The sequence below is a fragment of the Ascaphus truei genome, chromosome 17 (assembly GCF_040206685.1).
Source record: "Ascaphus truei isolate aAscTru1 chromosome 17, aAscTru1.hap1, whole genome shotgun sequence".
In the NCBI taxonomy this organism is placed as follows: domain Eukaryota; kingdom Metazoa; phylum Chordata; class Amphibia; order Anura; family Ascaphidae; genus Ascaphus; species Ascaphus truei.
Window position 1 is genome coordinate 13,226,594 of NC_134499.1, and position 15,396 is coordinate 13,241,989.

Consider the following 15,396-nt stretch of genomic DNA (forward strand, 5'->3'; position numbering starts at 1 on the left):
AATTGGCCACTGATATAGAATACGCCCCCTAAGGGTGTAATTCAATGGAGTCCAACGGGGGGGGGGCTGTTACCTGATAACTCCCATTGACGTCATTGGGAGTTTTTCCCGAAAGCAGCTTGAATGGCCAGTTCGGACTGTATTGAATGACCCCCTGTAGAATATTAGAACAGTTTGAGCTAAACCAGTCGTACAGGATGAATACCCACAAATAAGTAAATTAAGACATGTATATACACATTTTAATAAAAGGTCTAATATGGTCCCTAATAAATCTAAAACTGTTTAATGAATGTGGAGTGTGATATTCATCTAAAAAATAACACCACAATGTATTTAATTCTTTATTTCATAAGTTAGAAATCACTATCCAGACAAACTGTATTTACATCAGAAATTCACATTCTTTACAGCTATACTGTATAAGAGAGCGGCTCCCACTTAACAGAGGACAGGAATTACATCTTGCAACACACACACACACACACACACACACACACTGTAACTATTACATTGTATATTATAAAATACACACAACGTGTAACAGAGACTTACGGTTCATAAAATAAAACTGGGCCCCACATGGCCAGCCAGACTGCGTAGGTCCGCAGGTGTAATACAGCAAGGATTTGGTGCGTCAGATTAAAAAAAAAATATCAAAACTGCTTTAGAAAGAGCGAGAAAATATCGCAACGTACGTTATGCGCAGACTGCAGTTTAAAAGAGGAAATGGAAATTTGGGTGAATAAATACAAATGTAGCATTACCAGCACATGTCAATCACTGGTAATTAACTAGAGAAATGTATCACTATTACAGTAAAAAAATATTACTGCAAAATATAAGTTTTGGTGCTTATCCCATAAAGCAATAACAGACCATACGATACCGGTTGCAACACGACATCAAGGGACAGCACGCAGGTAAGTAAATCATACATTTTCTATATTTGATGGAAGACACAAAAAACGACGTTTCGGTCCCCCAGTGGGACCTTTCTCAAGGTGGTGCAAGCACGTTTCGCACCACCTTGAGAAAGGTTCCACTGGGGGACCGAAACGTTGGTTTTTGTGTCTATCAAATATAGAAAATTTATGATTTACTTACCTGCGTGCTGTCCCTTGATGTCGGTTTGCAACCGGTATCGTATGAGATATAGATATACGTATACACAGTGTGTGTGTGTATGTGTATGTGTACATATATACATACATACATACATACTGCAATGTGCAATTCTTGGCCAACCTCTTCAGCGCCTGAGGAGGAGCGAGCAGCATACTGGCCTAGAATGTGGTTAGCGCTGCACGAGGCGTTACAATGAAATAAAAAGCAGGCACAGCAACAGATATCCTTATAAATACAAAGCATATTCCTATAAGTGAGACTAAAAGATTCCAACGTACCTTAAAAAGGGAATAGTATTTCTTTCTAACATTTTCAAGATCTACTGTCACGCTACACACATAAACACACTATTGCGTCTGTAAACTCTGGTGAGTTTAACAGTAAACACTACTGAAGACAACGGTTGAGGTTATAACACACACATTATTTGAACGCAAGGAAATGGAGGTAAAGACCATTTGGGGGGGGGGGGAGGGGTTAATAAGAAACTCCAGATACCGATTATGAAATAATGTAAGAATATGGCTGGAATAGGAACTAGGAGCGGGAAATGCCTGGTTTCCCAACCCCGTTCCTTTATTTAAAGTGAATTATTTATTGTAACATTACCATTTTCCCCCGTACAAATACAATCGCTGGTTCTATGCCTCTGCCCTAATTTATGTAGCTAAAGGACATCCCATTTATATGGAAATGGCTTAAAGTGATCATTTTGTAATTACACCAGTTTGCGGCCCTAAAACAGCAGATTTGCCACAAAAATGTAATTCTATTGTCGTTGCAGCAGTTTAAAAATGTAAAAAAAATTTTTTTTGTCATAGCATCGAGCAGCACATTCTAAACCCCGTGTCTGTACAGAGCAGTGTCACAGTTACTACAATTACAAATAATGGAAGTTGAACCAGTAAACACTGAAATCCAGTCATGGCCATGCATGGCTGTTCCGAATTCAACCATTTCCAGATTTCATACACAGAATTACAGAACACACGCAATCCGATGCCTCAAATTCTGCTTCAAGTGAAGCGATTTCGTTCCTATTTCTCCCCCTCCCAAAAAGTAAACAGTCAACCTCTACGCCAGAGACTGTCAACTAGCTCTCTAAAGGGGTCGGATACTAAATTACGGAGTAGAAGGGCCTTGTAAAGCCATGAAGAATATTATATTGATAACGTGTACCATATATATTTACATTACCTTAACGTACACACGAGTTTCAGTGGAAAAATCTGCGCTTAGCTGCCAAAGCATCTAGCGAGAAATTAGCAGGAGCAGAGTGTCCATGATCGGGGTCCCATGACGGGCACCAGCTGTTTCTCTGTTAACCAGGGCTTCATGGCGATGCCATCACTGTGACTACACCGGGGCCCCGTGCTTAACGAGGCCCCCCGCGCTCTCCCCCCGGGACCTCACCTGTGCAGCGGCAGCAGAGGGAGCCCACCTGGGCGGCGATCACGGAAGCCGGGGCCGACTTCCGTTGGGGCCCAACTTCCGTGTCCGGACCCCTCTAGCGCTGACACCACCCCACAGGTAGGGCTCCGGGGAAGGGGAGAGGCCCCGAGATTTTGCAAGCCGCTCCGGATGCTAAACAATCTGGATTAAATGCAGGAAACTAAATGAACACGCTTCTTACACTGAAATCCACCGGGCAAGAAAAATGATGTCTAACCTGCATCCAGGAGCAAACAGAAGAACATAGGCTGCCTGGTCAATATTCTTTGAAGCCATCGTCTCCCTGCTAGTGAAGGTTTTATCCCCGCTGAAATGAATGGGGCCTACATCTTCTCTAGCAAAGAGATGATGGCTTCAGAGCATATTAAATAAAATAAACACAGGCGGGACCTACCGGTACCAACCTGAAATGTCGCCACCTGCGGCAAAACTTTTTTTGGGGGGGGGCACACAAATGGCGTGAGCAAATGTTTCTGCCAAGAAAAAAATAAAAATGGAGAAAATACGGCAAGTTTGGCGTAGACCCGAAAACGTCTTAGTGTTAGCGCAGAATTAAATTCCTAGGTATCATCCGCAAAAAATGTATTTGACGCAGCACGGATATATTTATATGTTAGCAAAACGTATTCTTTTCACAGTACGGCCATCATAAATAATATTACACTAATACTTCATATTTACTAACATTATACATTAAAAAATTAAATACAATTGAAATGAAAACAATGGTGTGTCGACCCTATTTTGCACATGACGTCAATGTGTCACACGCGGTGCGTCCCGCGTGTGAGTCCTCCGTGGGTACGGCGCACGGCGCTGGAAGGTTCGTACCTTTTCACGCACGCATCTTTTCATGGAAATCGATGTGCATTTATCGGAGAGAAGTGTCTCGGTATTGTCCAAGATACGGACGCATCATAAAAACTAGAAAGCACAACTCGCACTCCTCACCCATTTAACGGGGGGGGGGGGGGGGGGGGAGAGGGATTAACCCTTTCAGTTCCGGAGGGGTCGTGGTGTCCCGAGTGTGTTCAGGTGACAGCGGCAGTCATTTGGGAGGAGACGGCGCCATTTTCTTCGTTTCTTTGTCTTGGTTAGATCGCATTCTGCGTCTCAGGGAAACGCAGGCCGCAAGCGGTGATCACACACGCTCCCACGGCATGACGTAGTTACTATGTCTCCTAGGGCACTCAAAAGGGTCAGTGACCTCTTGGCGGCTTCCCCCCCCCTCCCCCTTTATTTTTTTTACATGTATAGGAAGCCGGGGGTGGGGGGGGGGCCCTAGTTCCCGGAGAATGTACCGCCGGCACTTCATAGAGATTTAAAACCCCTCGCGTCACGTGGGAGAAGCAGCGACCAAACGACGTTCCTGCTTCCTATTGCCCTCGCGTCACGTGGGAGATGTAAACCTCCATTTTGTGTCCCCAGCTGCAGGGTCATCCTTCCCCGGTAAGGATCTCCGGAGCAGAGATGATCTTAGTTCAGCTCCCGAGACCCCGATTACTATACATGTGCGGGAGGGGAGGGGGGGGGGGAGAAGCCTGGGGGGGTAATGCGAGTAGTGGGGGATCCGCTCCTATAAAACACTTTGCGCTGGCAGCAAAGGGATTCCGGTCAATGTACGAACCTGCACGCCGCAGGCCGCAGAGAAAACGCCGTTACAACGGGCTCCCAAGCACAGGTCTCGCTTTCGAACGCTCCGTGGACCATTGTCCCTGTAACGACTCGGCCTTCCCGGACCGTCTTGCTCACCCGATGCGACTACAGCTGCAATAATAAATGGGAGACACACAAAGCGCTCAGTTATCCAGGGAGCGAGGCGGCGTCTCCCCGCTTCAGACCAGCAGAACACATGCCTGTGGGTACCACGTTAATATTGGGTGCCTGGGGAACCCTAACGGCTTTTTGCTTCATTAAAAAAAAAAAAAGTGTGACTGTGGAACCTAGAGAATTGAATCTCATTGCCCGCCCTAAAGAAATGTAACCATGCTTACAGCAAAGATTTGGCAGCTTGTGTGTCTTTGAAAATGAAGCCGGACTTCTTTTTCTTTTGGGCCTCTTAATGAAGAAGTGTTGGTCACTCAAATGTGTTCTACCCTTTATTTCCCCCCCCCCCCTTATCAGAGAGGTAATAAGGGGAGGGGGAGGGAGGGGGCTCTGCCTGTGCAAACTCTTGTAGAACGCACAGTGACGTCAGACAGAAGGGAGCAGCCGGAGGAGATCTAACCCCCTCCCAAGTCTCCGCTCATAGTGTTTACAAACAATAAAAATATATATTTTGGGGTAAATAAGGCATCAATCACTCAGATGTGACCCCAAAAACAGGTCCCTGCTATTAGTACGTTTTGCCCCTAGGAGGGACGGACCATTTAAATGATTCTAGCATTTTCTTGGTACCAGTTAGGCCCCTTGGGTCCCCGCGGGGCCCCCCATGCTTGCCGCACCCTATAGCAGAGTAGATGGGAGTTTTCTTGCCTGCGGTGGGATGTTGGTGAATTTCAGCCGGGTGAGAATCCTCTTCACATCTTCCAGTTTGGGTCTCATGTTTGAATTCCCCAGGGACAGAGCCCGGCTGTGAGAAAGCGCCCACCTCAGGCCCATCTTACTGACCGCCAGGGGCCGGGGAAGCTTCTCCGAGATCCCCTGCTCTTCCTCTGCGGTCACGGTGACGAGAAAAGCGTCTTTCTCCAGCTCGTTAATCCCAACTGATCGATAGCAAGAAAGAGAAAGGAATACACTCAATACAAAAGCTCCACCATGCATTCATTCACCAATATAGTAAAAAAAAGGTACACACACACACACACACACACTCTCCCATACACACACACACACACTCTCCCATACACACACACACACACACACACACACACACACACACACACACACACACACACACACACACACACACACACACACACACACACACACACACACACGACTAACAGATATTGCCGCAATCAAATCACTAGTTCAGATTTTGAAAATGAAGTAATAACCAGCAGTATGGCAAAAGGTATCACCCCTGGCAGCGCTAAAGGGCAAGAATAATATATAGACACAAAAGAGAAAAAAAGAAGCCCTAGAAAAAGCACTCCAAATAAGATGGATTTTATATATATTATTTATATGATTGTCACGTAAATATTACTGCTGTGAAGCGCTATGTACATTAATGGCGCTATATAAAGAATATATATACACAGCATGTGTATATGTGTATGTAAATTATATATATATATATATATATATATATATATATATTGTATGTCTTTATTTATAAAGCGCCATTAATGTACATAGCGCTTCACAGTAGGAATACACGGGGTAGACAAATAAATAACAGATAATATAAATAACACATCATGGGAATAAGTGCTTCAGACATAAAAGTAACATTAAGGAAGAGGAGTCCTTGGTAGGTAGCGAGAACGTACAGAGACAGCAGGAGGGATATATATATATATATATATATATATATATATCAATCAGTGTTGCAGACCTGTCTGACATGTGACAGTGTGTGTATGTATATGTGTAATATATCTATATCTATATACAGTGGTTGACAAATCACCAAAAAATCTACTCGCCACACAAAAAAATCTACTCGCCACCTAGTACCAAACGTGTGCTGCTTGGGCCAATATTTACTTGCCCGGGGGTTAAATCCACTCGCCCGGGGCGAGCAAATGTATAGGTTTGTCGAACACTGTCTATATACACACACACATACACACACACACACAGTGATGTATGACATGTGAATGTGCTCACAAGTAATATTTTGTATAATTATATATACACAATAAAAAATATTACTTGTGAGCACGTTCACGTCATACATCAAAATACATATACTAAAGGACTGGGAGGTCTGAAACATCGCTCCCCCATTCTTGTACTGACTCCTTATGCTTGCCTGATGCATTAAACCTGATTTATAGCTACAAGAGAGTGCTACAGAATTCTTTGATGTTTGTAATTATATATATATCGAATGGAAATATTACTGTATGCTCATTTGCATGTCTTAGACAGGTCTGCAACCTCGCCTTTCACCATTATCACCCAGCATACAGTGCTCCCACTGAACCAAGGGATTCTGGGAAATTACATGCAAATGAGCACACAATGCCAGCTTTTGCCACACACACAGACACACACACACACACACACACACACACACACACACACACACACACACACACACCTTGGTCTGCAAGTAATAATGGATTGGAACATTTTGAATGAAATCAAAAAGAGAATGAAGATAGTGCCCAAAGTCATGCAGTAGCTGCAAAGGCAAACGAGATCTTATCTTGCATCAAACGGGCAATGGATGGAAGGGAAGTAAACATAATTATGCCCCTTTATAAAGCATTAGTAAGACCACACCTTGAATATGGAGTACAATTGTGGGCACCACTCCTTAGAAAATACATTATGGAACTACAGAGTGTAGAGAAGAGCCACCAAATTAATAAAGGGGGTGGACAATCTAACTTATGAGGAGAGGCTAGCTAAATTAGATTTATTTACATTAGAAAAGAGGCGTCTAAGAGGGGATATGATAACTATATACAAATATATCTGGGGACAGTACAAGGAGCTTTCAAAAGAACTATTCATCCCACAGGCAGTACAAAGGACTCGGGCCATCCCTTATGGTTGGAGGAAAGGAAAATGTCACCAGCAACAAAGGAAAGGGTTCTTTACAGTAAGGGCAGTTAAAATGTGGAATTCATCCCCCCCATCCTATTCTCTTGTGCTTTTTGTTTGTTAACTGTTCATAAGCCTATCTTATTGAGGCTATAAGATAGAATTGGCTCAATATAACTTATGTTACTTCTGTAAGGCATCTTAAAAGATAGGCAGTAATATTTTCAATGTCTGACAGTACTGTATATGCAATGATTTGTTTGGAATGGAAAAACTCAAAAATTGAAGTTACAAAAAAAATAATAATGTGGAATTCATTACCCATGAAGACTGTGATGGCAGATACACTAGATATCGTCAAAAAAAAGTTGGACATCTCTTTAGAAAGGAAAGGTATACAGGGATATACCAAATAAGTAAACATGGAAAGGATGTTGATCCAGGGAGAAATCTCATTGTCAATATTTGGAGTCAGGAAGGAATTTATTTTCCCCTTATGAGATATCATTAGATTATGTCACTGGGGTTTTTTGTTGCTGTCCTCTGGATCAATATACTGTAATAACAAATATAGGATAAAGTATCTGTCGTCTAAATTTAGCTTAGGTTGAACTAATGGACACATGTCTTTTTTTCAACCTCATCTACAATGAAATTATGTAACTATGCAAGATGAGATGGAGCACATTTGGAAGAAATAAAAAACAATCTTTCAAGGGAAACTTCCACTGTGCCTTAAGAGGACCCGTGTATTCTGCGTGTGTGCATGTGTGGATGTGAAACCTGGACCCCAAGTACCAAGATAATTCAAAGGCTTCAGACAACTCAAAGAAGTATGTAGAGATGTAGGCTGGGTATGCCCCAAAAGATAGCAAGAGGAATGAATGGGTTCCAAACCAAACAAAAAGAAGTCTGTTGCATCATCATAAGGGTGAAGAAATGAAAATGGCGCTGGGCCAGAAATATCGCAAGAAGAAATGACCATCATTGGACAAAGATGGAACTCAACTGGATTCCAAGAGAGAACAAAAGACCATGACCACGGACAAAAAGTAAGATGGGAGGATGGGAACAGAAAATGTGGCGATGTGGAGAAGAGAGGCTGTAACTGCAGTGCCTGGAAGATCACTGGGGAGACTTCATCCAGCAGTGGGGAAACAAGGGCCGATGAGGATGAAGATATGTACACACAGTGTGAATAGATATATATACTTTCCATCATCAGCCCTTGTCTATTCACTGCTGGATGAAGTCCCCCCCCCCACCCCAATATCGTTGCTCAGGATAATAGACATAACAGAGAAATTGAAGAAGCTTCTCAAGGTTGAGGAAGGTTACCCGTATGAGACCAAAACATTGATGTGTGTTCATAAACTTTTTTTTTATTTGCCAAATTCACAAGTGATTGTGCGTGTGTGTTACTCGCTATATATCGATTTGAGGTCAACCATATTTTTTTTATATCAATATCTCTGTAGCTACCAAGAGAATATCGGTACAGCTTCTCTAGAGGCTCTGAACGAGACAGTCAACATCAGTTAAGATCACAGGATGTTTGTTTTTAGTACATGCCGTGTGGTTCGAGTGAAGAACGACACATTGATGATATCATCCCGCTGGTACCGAATTAAGTCACAACGATGCTTGCTCAGCTTCAAGTCTTCTTCCCTACTGGCAATTTTTCTACATTGACTTATAAGATGACTTACCAGCTGAAGCCATGATGGTGGTGGTAATATTTGAGAGATCCAGAAGGACGCTCGGATATGTTGGGTAGAGCATGTAGAGATGTCTGTGCCACTGCAGGTCACCTTTTGTATTCGGAGCCTGCTGTGAATTATGGACATTTAAGTCATCTAAACTCTGTATCTTCGATTTACAGATGGGAACACTGTTACATTTTCATAAACTGAAATGTATCTTAAAATCAGCACCAATCTTACCTACTGTACACTAGTATATGTTAATGTAATAATAATAATACAGGCAGTCCTCGGTTATCCGACACAATGCGTTACTCAAAATGGCGTTGGATAGCGAAACGTTGTAAAGTGAAACACGTTTTCCCATAGGAACACTGTTTAAATAAAATGTTCCGTTCCTAAAGGCATTTTTAACACTAAAATACACCAAATATTTTACGCAGGCAATAAGATACGCAGCACACACATAAATTATATAGTGTATATACTGTATTATATATATAATATAATAAATAATATATATAATATTATATAGTATTATATAGTATAATATAATATAATATATATATGCTTTTACGACGCTTTGCAACGTTGTTTATGTGTATGTGTGTATATATACAGTATACACACATACACAAACAACGTTGCAAAGCGTCGTAAGAGCGTTGGATAAGCCGTTTTGGCGATGTAAAAATGAATATAGGTATGCATTGCATAGCGTTGGATAAGCCATTCGTTGTAAAACGAAGCGTTGTAAAACGAGGACTGCCTGTAATAATATTACTGTATTATTGTACTATTGTACTGCGGAATATATTGGTGTATTATAAATAGATTAAGAATAGGTTTCTGCCTAGGTGTTGAAGTCTTTTAACCGCCATGGTTAAGATTCTACAATGACACCAATAACCAGTGGCTACATCAGGACCACACTACAGGTGCAGAGAAAGCATGGTATATGAGGTCAAGACCTAGAGATAGTCTACAATTGACATGCAAACGTGAATATAATATTTAATACAATGGACTTTATCGGTAAACATGTGTTTCCACAACCATTAGCCCAGCGGAGTTAGGATTTGAGGGTTATGGTTTAAAGAATGACAATCCAATGGACAAAGTCTATTGGACTGAATCACTAAAGCGAGACAACCATGATGTCTCATTGACGGCCATTTAAGCAAATGACTATTAATAAGCATCTATGTGAGGGAGTCGCAAAGCTCCGATAACATGTGCATACAAGCGAACCTTGTCTCTACCGAGCATGGAGATCACAATACTCTCCTTTCCCACATGTCTACGCAGAAGTCCTACTCACAGAGTTGTTATATGGAGGGCTTCCCTCTCCCCAGAAAAGGAAGACTGACTTCCCTTCAGCAGTCAGGACTGAGGCAGCCTTTGCTTCTTGAGAATGCCAAGAGACCTCCCATTCCCAAAGTATCTCACCCGAAGTGCCATCAACAACAATGATCTGAAACAAGAAACAACCCCTGGAACATTATATTAGTTCAACAACCTTCGCCTTCCCCCAAATCGGTGTTGAAGTTGGGACACCCAATATTCCAAGAAACAATGTAGTATGTGTCTTTGGTGGGTATTCCTTCAAATGCATCTTTGACCCTTTGCCAAAAAATTTATAACAGTCTAAGTCAATCAGAAAGCTCCATGTGTGAAAGTTCTATTCGTGACGTTACCCGTGAGCATGTTTGAAACTGGCGTTCTGATTGGTCAAAGTCTACAGACGATATACATTAAACGTACAGCATTGCAACAAGTGACACATGGGAAGGGGTCATCAACCAAGCAGGGAAGGTGCACAAGTGGATATCAAATGAGGTATCAAGCGAGACCCAGGAGATGTAGTTCAAAGTTGTAGCAGCCGTATTGGCCCTGAAGAAATGTAGATTCATTGTAGGTTGTGATGTCTCTTATGGGACCAACAATGGGTTCTTCATAGATAAAAGCCTAGTGTACAGGGTTTTCCAAACCTCTTACTTATGAGAAGAGCAACAGACAGTATTTAACTATATAATGTGTATTATGCTGGATGTTGCGTTGGAGCCTGTGTGTCTCTTCTTGTATACATTGGGCCACTGCCCAGTCACACTCTTATTGATACAAATACATACAGTATAGTGGGTTTGGAGCTTGCAGGGACTGTGTGTGTACCTGAAGAAGGAACTTATGATGCTCTGGGTCAACATCAGGGGAAGAATACATACAGTATAGTGGGTTTGGAGCTTGCAGGGACTGTGTGAAGAACACATACCTTTTTTACACCATTGTTGCTCTGAACCTGCAGGAGGAAATCCAGGTTTCCATCAGAGTTAAAGTAACCCGTCTCAGGCTGACTGCGAGAAGGGGAAAACGGGGGCCATTATTTATACCCATCCCGGAAGCAGAACATATTAGGAACATGTATGCGACGGATAATAGCAGACTCACACCCATACATTCAGCACAACTGCAGGGGTGGGATCCCACATACGTGATTTAGTAGAGGACAGTTGACTTGACATTGTATACCACCTATGCATATTCTCAGTCTCTCATTCTCTCTCTCTCCAAGCAGTATGTATATCTTTATTTATATAGCGCCATCCATGTACACAGCGCGTCATAGTGGGAATACATGTGGCACAACACATAATGGGAATAAGCGCTTCAGACATAAAAGTAACATTAGGAAAAGGAGTTCCTGCCCTGAAGAGCTTAAAATCTAAGTGTTAAGTAGGGAGAACGTACAGAGACAGTAGGAGGGTGGGTAAGTGCGCCTGCAAGGGGCACTGGTCAGTTCATGAGATGTAATCGTATCAGCCACAGAGCTATTCATACGCTTCGTTACAGAGGTGGGTTTTAAGATGGGTCTTAAAGATGGAGAGAGAGGGTGCCAGTTGGATATTGTGGGGAAGGACATTCCAGGGGTGTGGGACAGTGAGTGAGGCTCCATGGAAGGAGTAATGAGGGAGTACCTCCCAGTGAGTGAGGCTCCATGGAAGGAGTAATGAGGGAGTACCTCCCAGTGAGTGAGGCTCCATGGAAGGAGTAATGAGGGAGTACCTCCCAGTGAGTGAGGCTCCATGGAAGGAGTAATGAGGGAGTACCTCCCAGTGAGTGAGGCTCCATGGAAGGAGTAATGAGGGAGTACCTCCCAGTGAGTGAGGCTCCATGGAAGTCTATAATAGACAAAGCAGTGAGCAAGACTATATCCCAGTATATGGTCGATCAGGCCAGTGTCACCAGCACTAACCAACAAGGAAGGCTACAGCATGTGTAGAGACCCCAGACGGTTACACAATGAAGATATTCACAACCTGTGAACGTTCTTGAGCCTGCGGCTCCATCGCTGCTCCAGATCTTGGCCCCGCAGCAGAGTTAGACCTTCGCTTGTTGTGACGAGCAGGTCACTGCAGTTACTCCCGGGGACCTGCACCGTCTGCAGGAACTCCACCCCTGCACTGCAAGGTCAAGAAAGCTACGGTCACCTCCCTAGTCTCATACATGTGTAACACAGGGGGGGGGGGGGGGCGCAACTCCAGTCCTCAAGGGTCACCAACAGGTCACGTTTCAGCATATCCCTGCTTCAGCACATGTGGCTCAGTCATAATGAGCCTGTTGGTTACCCTTGACTGAAATTGGCCACCCCTGTTGTAATATAATATGCATCACGAGGGGGCAATTTGCTGCAAAACATTGTCATACATCCAAGCTTAAATCGCTTATGTTAACCGCTCTAAGGCTGCGCTTATAGTGCCGGCGACAGCGACGCGACGTCGCGTCAAAACAAATGCATTGCTGCCGTCGCATGCGCTTATAGTAAGCGCGGCGGAGTGACGGCTTGGTCGCGATCGCTGGAAGTCATCTCAATTTGATTTTTCCAGCGACCGTAGCCCGACGTCACCATCGCCGGCACTATAAGCGCAGCCCGATGTCACCATCGCCGGCACTATAAGCGGAGCCCGACGTCACCATCGCCGGCACTATAAGCGTAGCCCGACGTCACCATCGCCGGCACTATAAGCGGAGCCCGACGTCACCATCGCCGGCACTATAAGCGCAGCCCGATGTCACCATCGCCGGCACTATAAGCGGAGCCCGATGTCACCATCGCCGGCACTATAAGCGGAGCCCGATGTCACCATCGCCGGCACTATAAGGCGTAGCCTGATGTCACCATCGCCGGCACTATAAGCGGAGCCCGACGTCACCATCGCCGGCACTATAAGGCGTAGCCTGATGTCACCATCGCCGGCACTATAAGCGGAGCCCGACGTCACCATCGCCGGCACTATAAGCGGAGCCTTACTCCTCAAACACCCACGGTGCAAGTGGAACAAACCCCTGCAATTGTCACGTGTTTTTGACCAATGCTCCAGTTTGATACATAGAAACATTGAATGCGACAACAGATGAGAACCAATCGGCCCAGCGAGTCTGCCCATATCAGAGATACTTCTCCCCTCGAATCTAGCAAAACAGGCTCTACAACAGGATCTGAGAACATTCATGATGCTCGAGGCTTATAAATCCCGTCTACACACAGCAGCACTTCTCCTAGAATACTGTACCACTGCCTGCAAGTGTAACCCCATTTAGTGTTATCATACGGGTGTAATGGGTTAAAGGAGTTAAATATTGGGCACCTGCCCCCTTTAGATAGTGTGTTTGCCAAGTGACAGGCAGAGGCTTAGCTGTGTGTGTGTGTGTGTGTGTGTGTGTGTGTGTGTGTGTGTGTGTGTGTGTGTGTGTGTGTAAAAAGAATACGCACAGCGCACTACTGATCAATTTAAAAGTATATTACCCAATTTAAAAAAAAGCATTTGAACCCTTACAATTAAAAATATATTCATAGACACTCAAAGGTCACTGGTCAAAAAGGAATTTTTGTCACTTTAATGTAATTAATGCAATTTATCAACGAATGTTTGACGGTCTCCATCTGTTTTGTTTTTGTATTATATACAGTACCAACTTTGTTATTGTATTAATGAATTATTAACATGGCCGCTCGTTGGGCTTTTTTGATTGGCCGTGCCTGGTATTTAATGAGGAGTACTAGGTTTAGGACGTTACCTCCGATGAAGCCCTTAAGGTGCGAAACGCGTTGAGGTTACGTTACCCAGTAACGGCTCAGTAACGGCTTGGTGCTCCGACCCCATGAGAGATTCTGCACGCACGCTCTGATCTAACTGCACGCAGGAGGACCCCAGCGCGCGTCCCTGTGGATGATGCGGGTCGCTGACTCTCAGGTGTTTTTCTCTGCTATCTTTTAAGCTTTTATGAATATATTCTTAATTGTATCCGTTCAAATGCTGTGTTGTTGATTTTGCAATTTATTGTGATGCTGATCCCTGGTGCACTCTGTATTATTCTCTGTCATCTGTGCAGCTCTCCATTGGAAGGTGTGTGTGTATGTGAATGTAAATGTGTGTGTGTATATGTGTGCGTATGTGTGTATAAGTGTGTGTTTATGTATATGTGTGTATATGTGTGTGTTTATGTATATGTGTATATGTGTGTGTATATGTGTGTATATGTGTGTATATGTGTGTATATGTGTGTGTGTATGTATATGTGTGTGTATGTAAATGTGAATGTGAATGTAAATGTGTATGTGTGTGTGTGTGTGTGTGTGTGTGTGTGTGTGTGTGTGTGTGTGTGTGTGTGTGTGTGTGTGTGTGTGTAAATGTGTGTAAATGTGTGTGTGTGTGTGTGTGTGTGTAAATGTGTGTGTGTGTGTGTGTTGTGTGTGTGTGTGTGTGTTGTGTGTGTGTGTAAATGTGTGTGTGTTGTGTGTGTGTGTAAATGTGTGTGTGTGTGTGTGTGTGTGTGTGTGTGTGTGTGTGTGTGTGTGTGTGTGTGTGTGTGTGTGTGTGTGTGTGTGTGTAAATGCGTGTGTGTGTAAATGTGTGTGTGTGTGTGTGTGTAAATGTGTGTGTGTGTGTGTGTGTGTGTGCAAATGTGTGCAAATGTGTGCAAATGTGTGTGTGTATATGTGTTTGTGTGTACCACCAACTCACATTGGACCATGTGATACAGCATTAGAGCACACGTATTTGTTCTTTTCCTGTATCAGAGCATCTACAGATAAGCTCTGGTGATTTTCCACCAGAAGCAGCTAGAACGGCCTCTTCAAACAACACAGAATAAGGAAGGTCCTTAGCCGGGGAAGGTGGCAGCTACCTGTAGACATCGATCAGTTGGGACAGGTTGCCGGATCTGCGCTTTTCCCAGTCGGGCTCCTTTTTCTGCAGGACGGATGGGAAACTGTCCCTGTTTTTCGCCAGGGCATAAATATCCCTTAAGGCCACAGCCTGGAGGTTCCCTGTAATGGCAAAGAAAACCACTGGCCAATCTGGAGACGTGCTCAGCTTCACCGCTGGCAACAGGGGTTCCCATAAATCAGGGGTGCGCAACTCCTGTCCTCAGGGGCCTACAACAGGTCAGG

At 43.8% G+C, this 15,396-nt stretch overlaps 1 protein-coding gene across 3 annotated transcripts in view; it reads right to left on the reverse strand.

Moving 5' to 3' along the window:
* Positions 1-1,111: 1,111 nt before the first annotated feature.
* Positions 1,112-15,396, reverse strand: part of FAM234B (family with sequence similarity 234 member B) — a 44,886-nt gene continuing 30,601 nt past the window's right edge. For 2 of the 3 annotated variants that reach the window (XM_075573983.1, XM_075573980.1), the window contains 7 exons: positions 15,132-15,273; positions 12,263-12,406; positions 11,218-11,299; positions 10,267-10,419; positions 8,952-9,072; positions 5,056-5,285; positions 1,112-4,347 (listed from right to left, as the gene is read on the reverse strand). In XM_075573983.1, coding sequence (XP_075430098.1) covers positions 4,342-4,347; positions 5,056-5,285; positions 8,952-9,072; positions 10,267-10,419; positions 11,218-11,299; positions 12,263-12,406; positions 15,132-15,273 — 878 coding nt within the window. In that variant the 3' untranslated portion in view covers positions 1,112-4,341. The remainder of the gene's footprint in view (positions 4,348-5,055; positions 5,286-8,951; positions 9,073-10,266; positions 10,420-11,217; positions 11,300-12,262; positions 12,407-15,131; positions 15,274-15,396) is intronic. The other variant, XM_075573982.1, reaches the window with a different exon arrangement.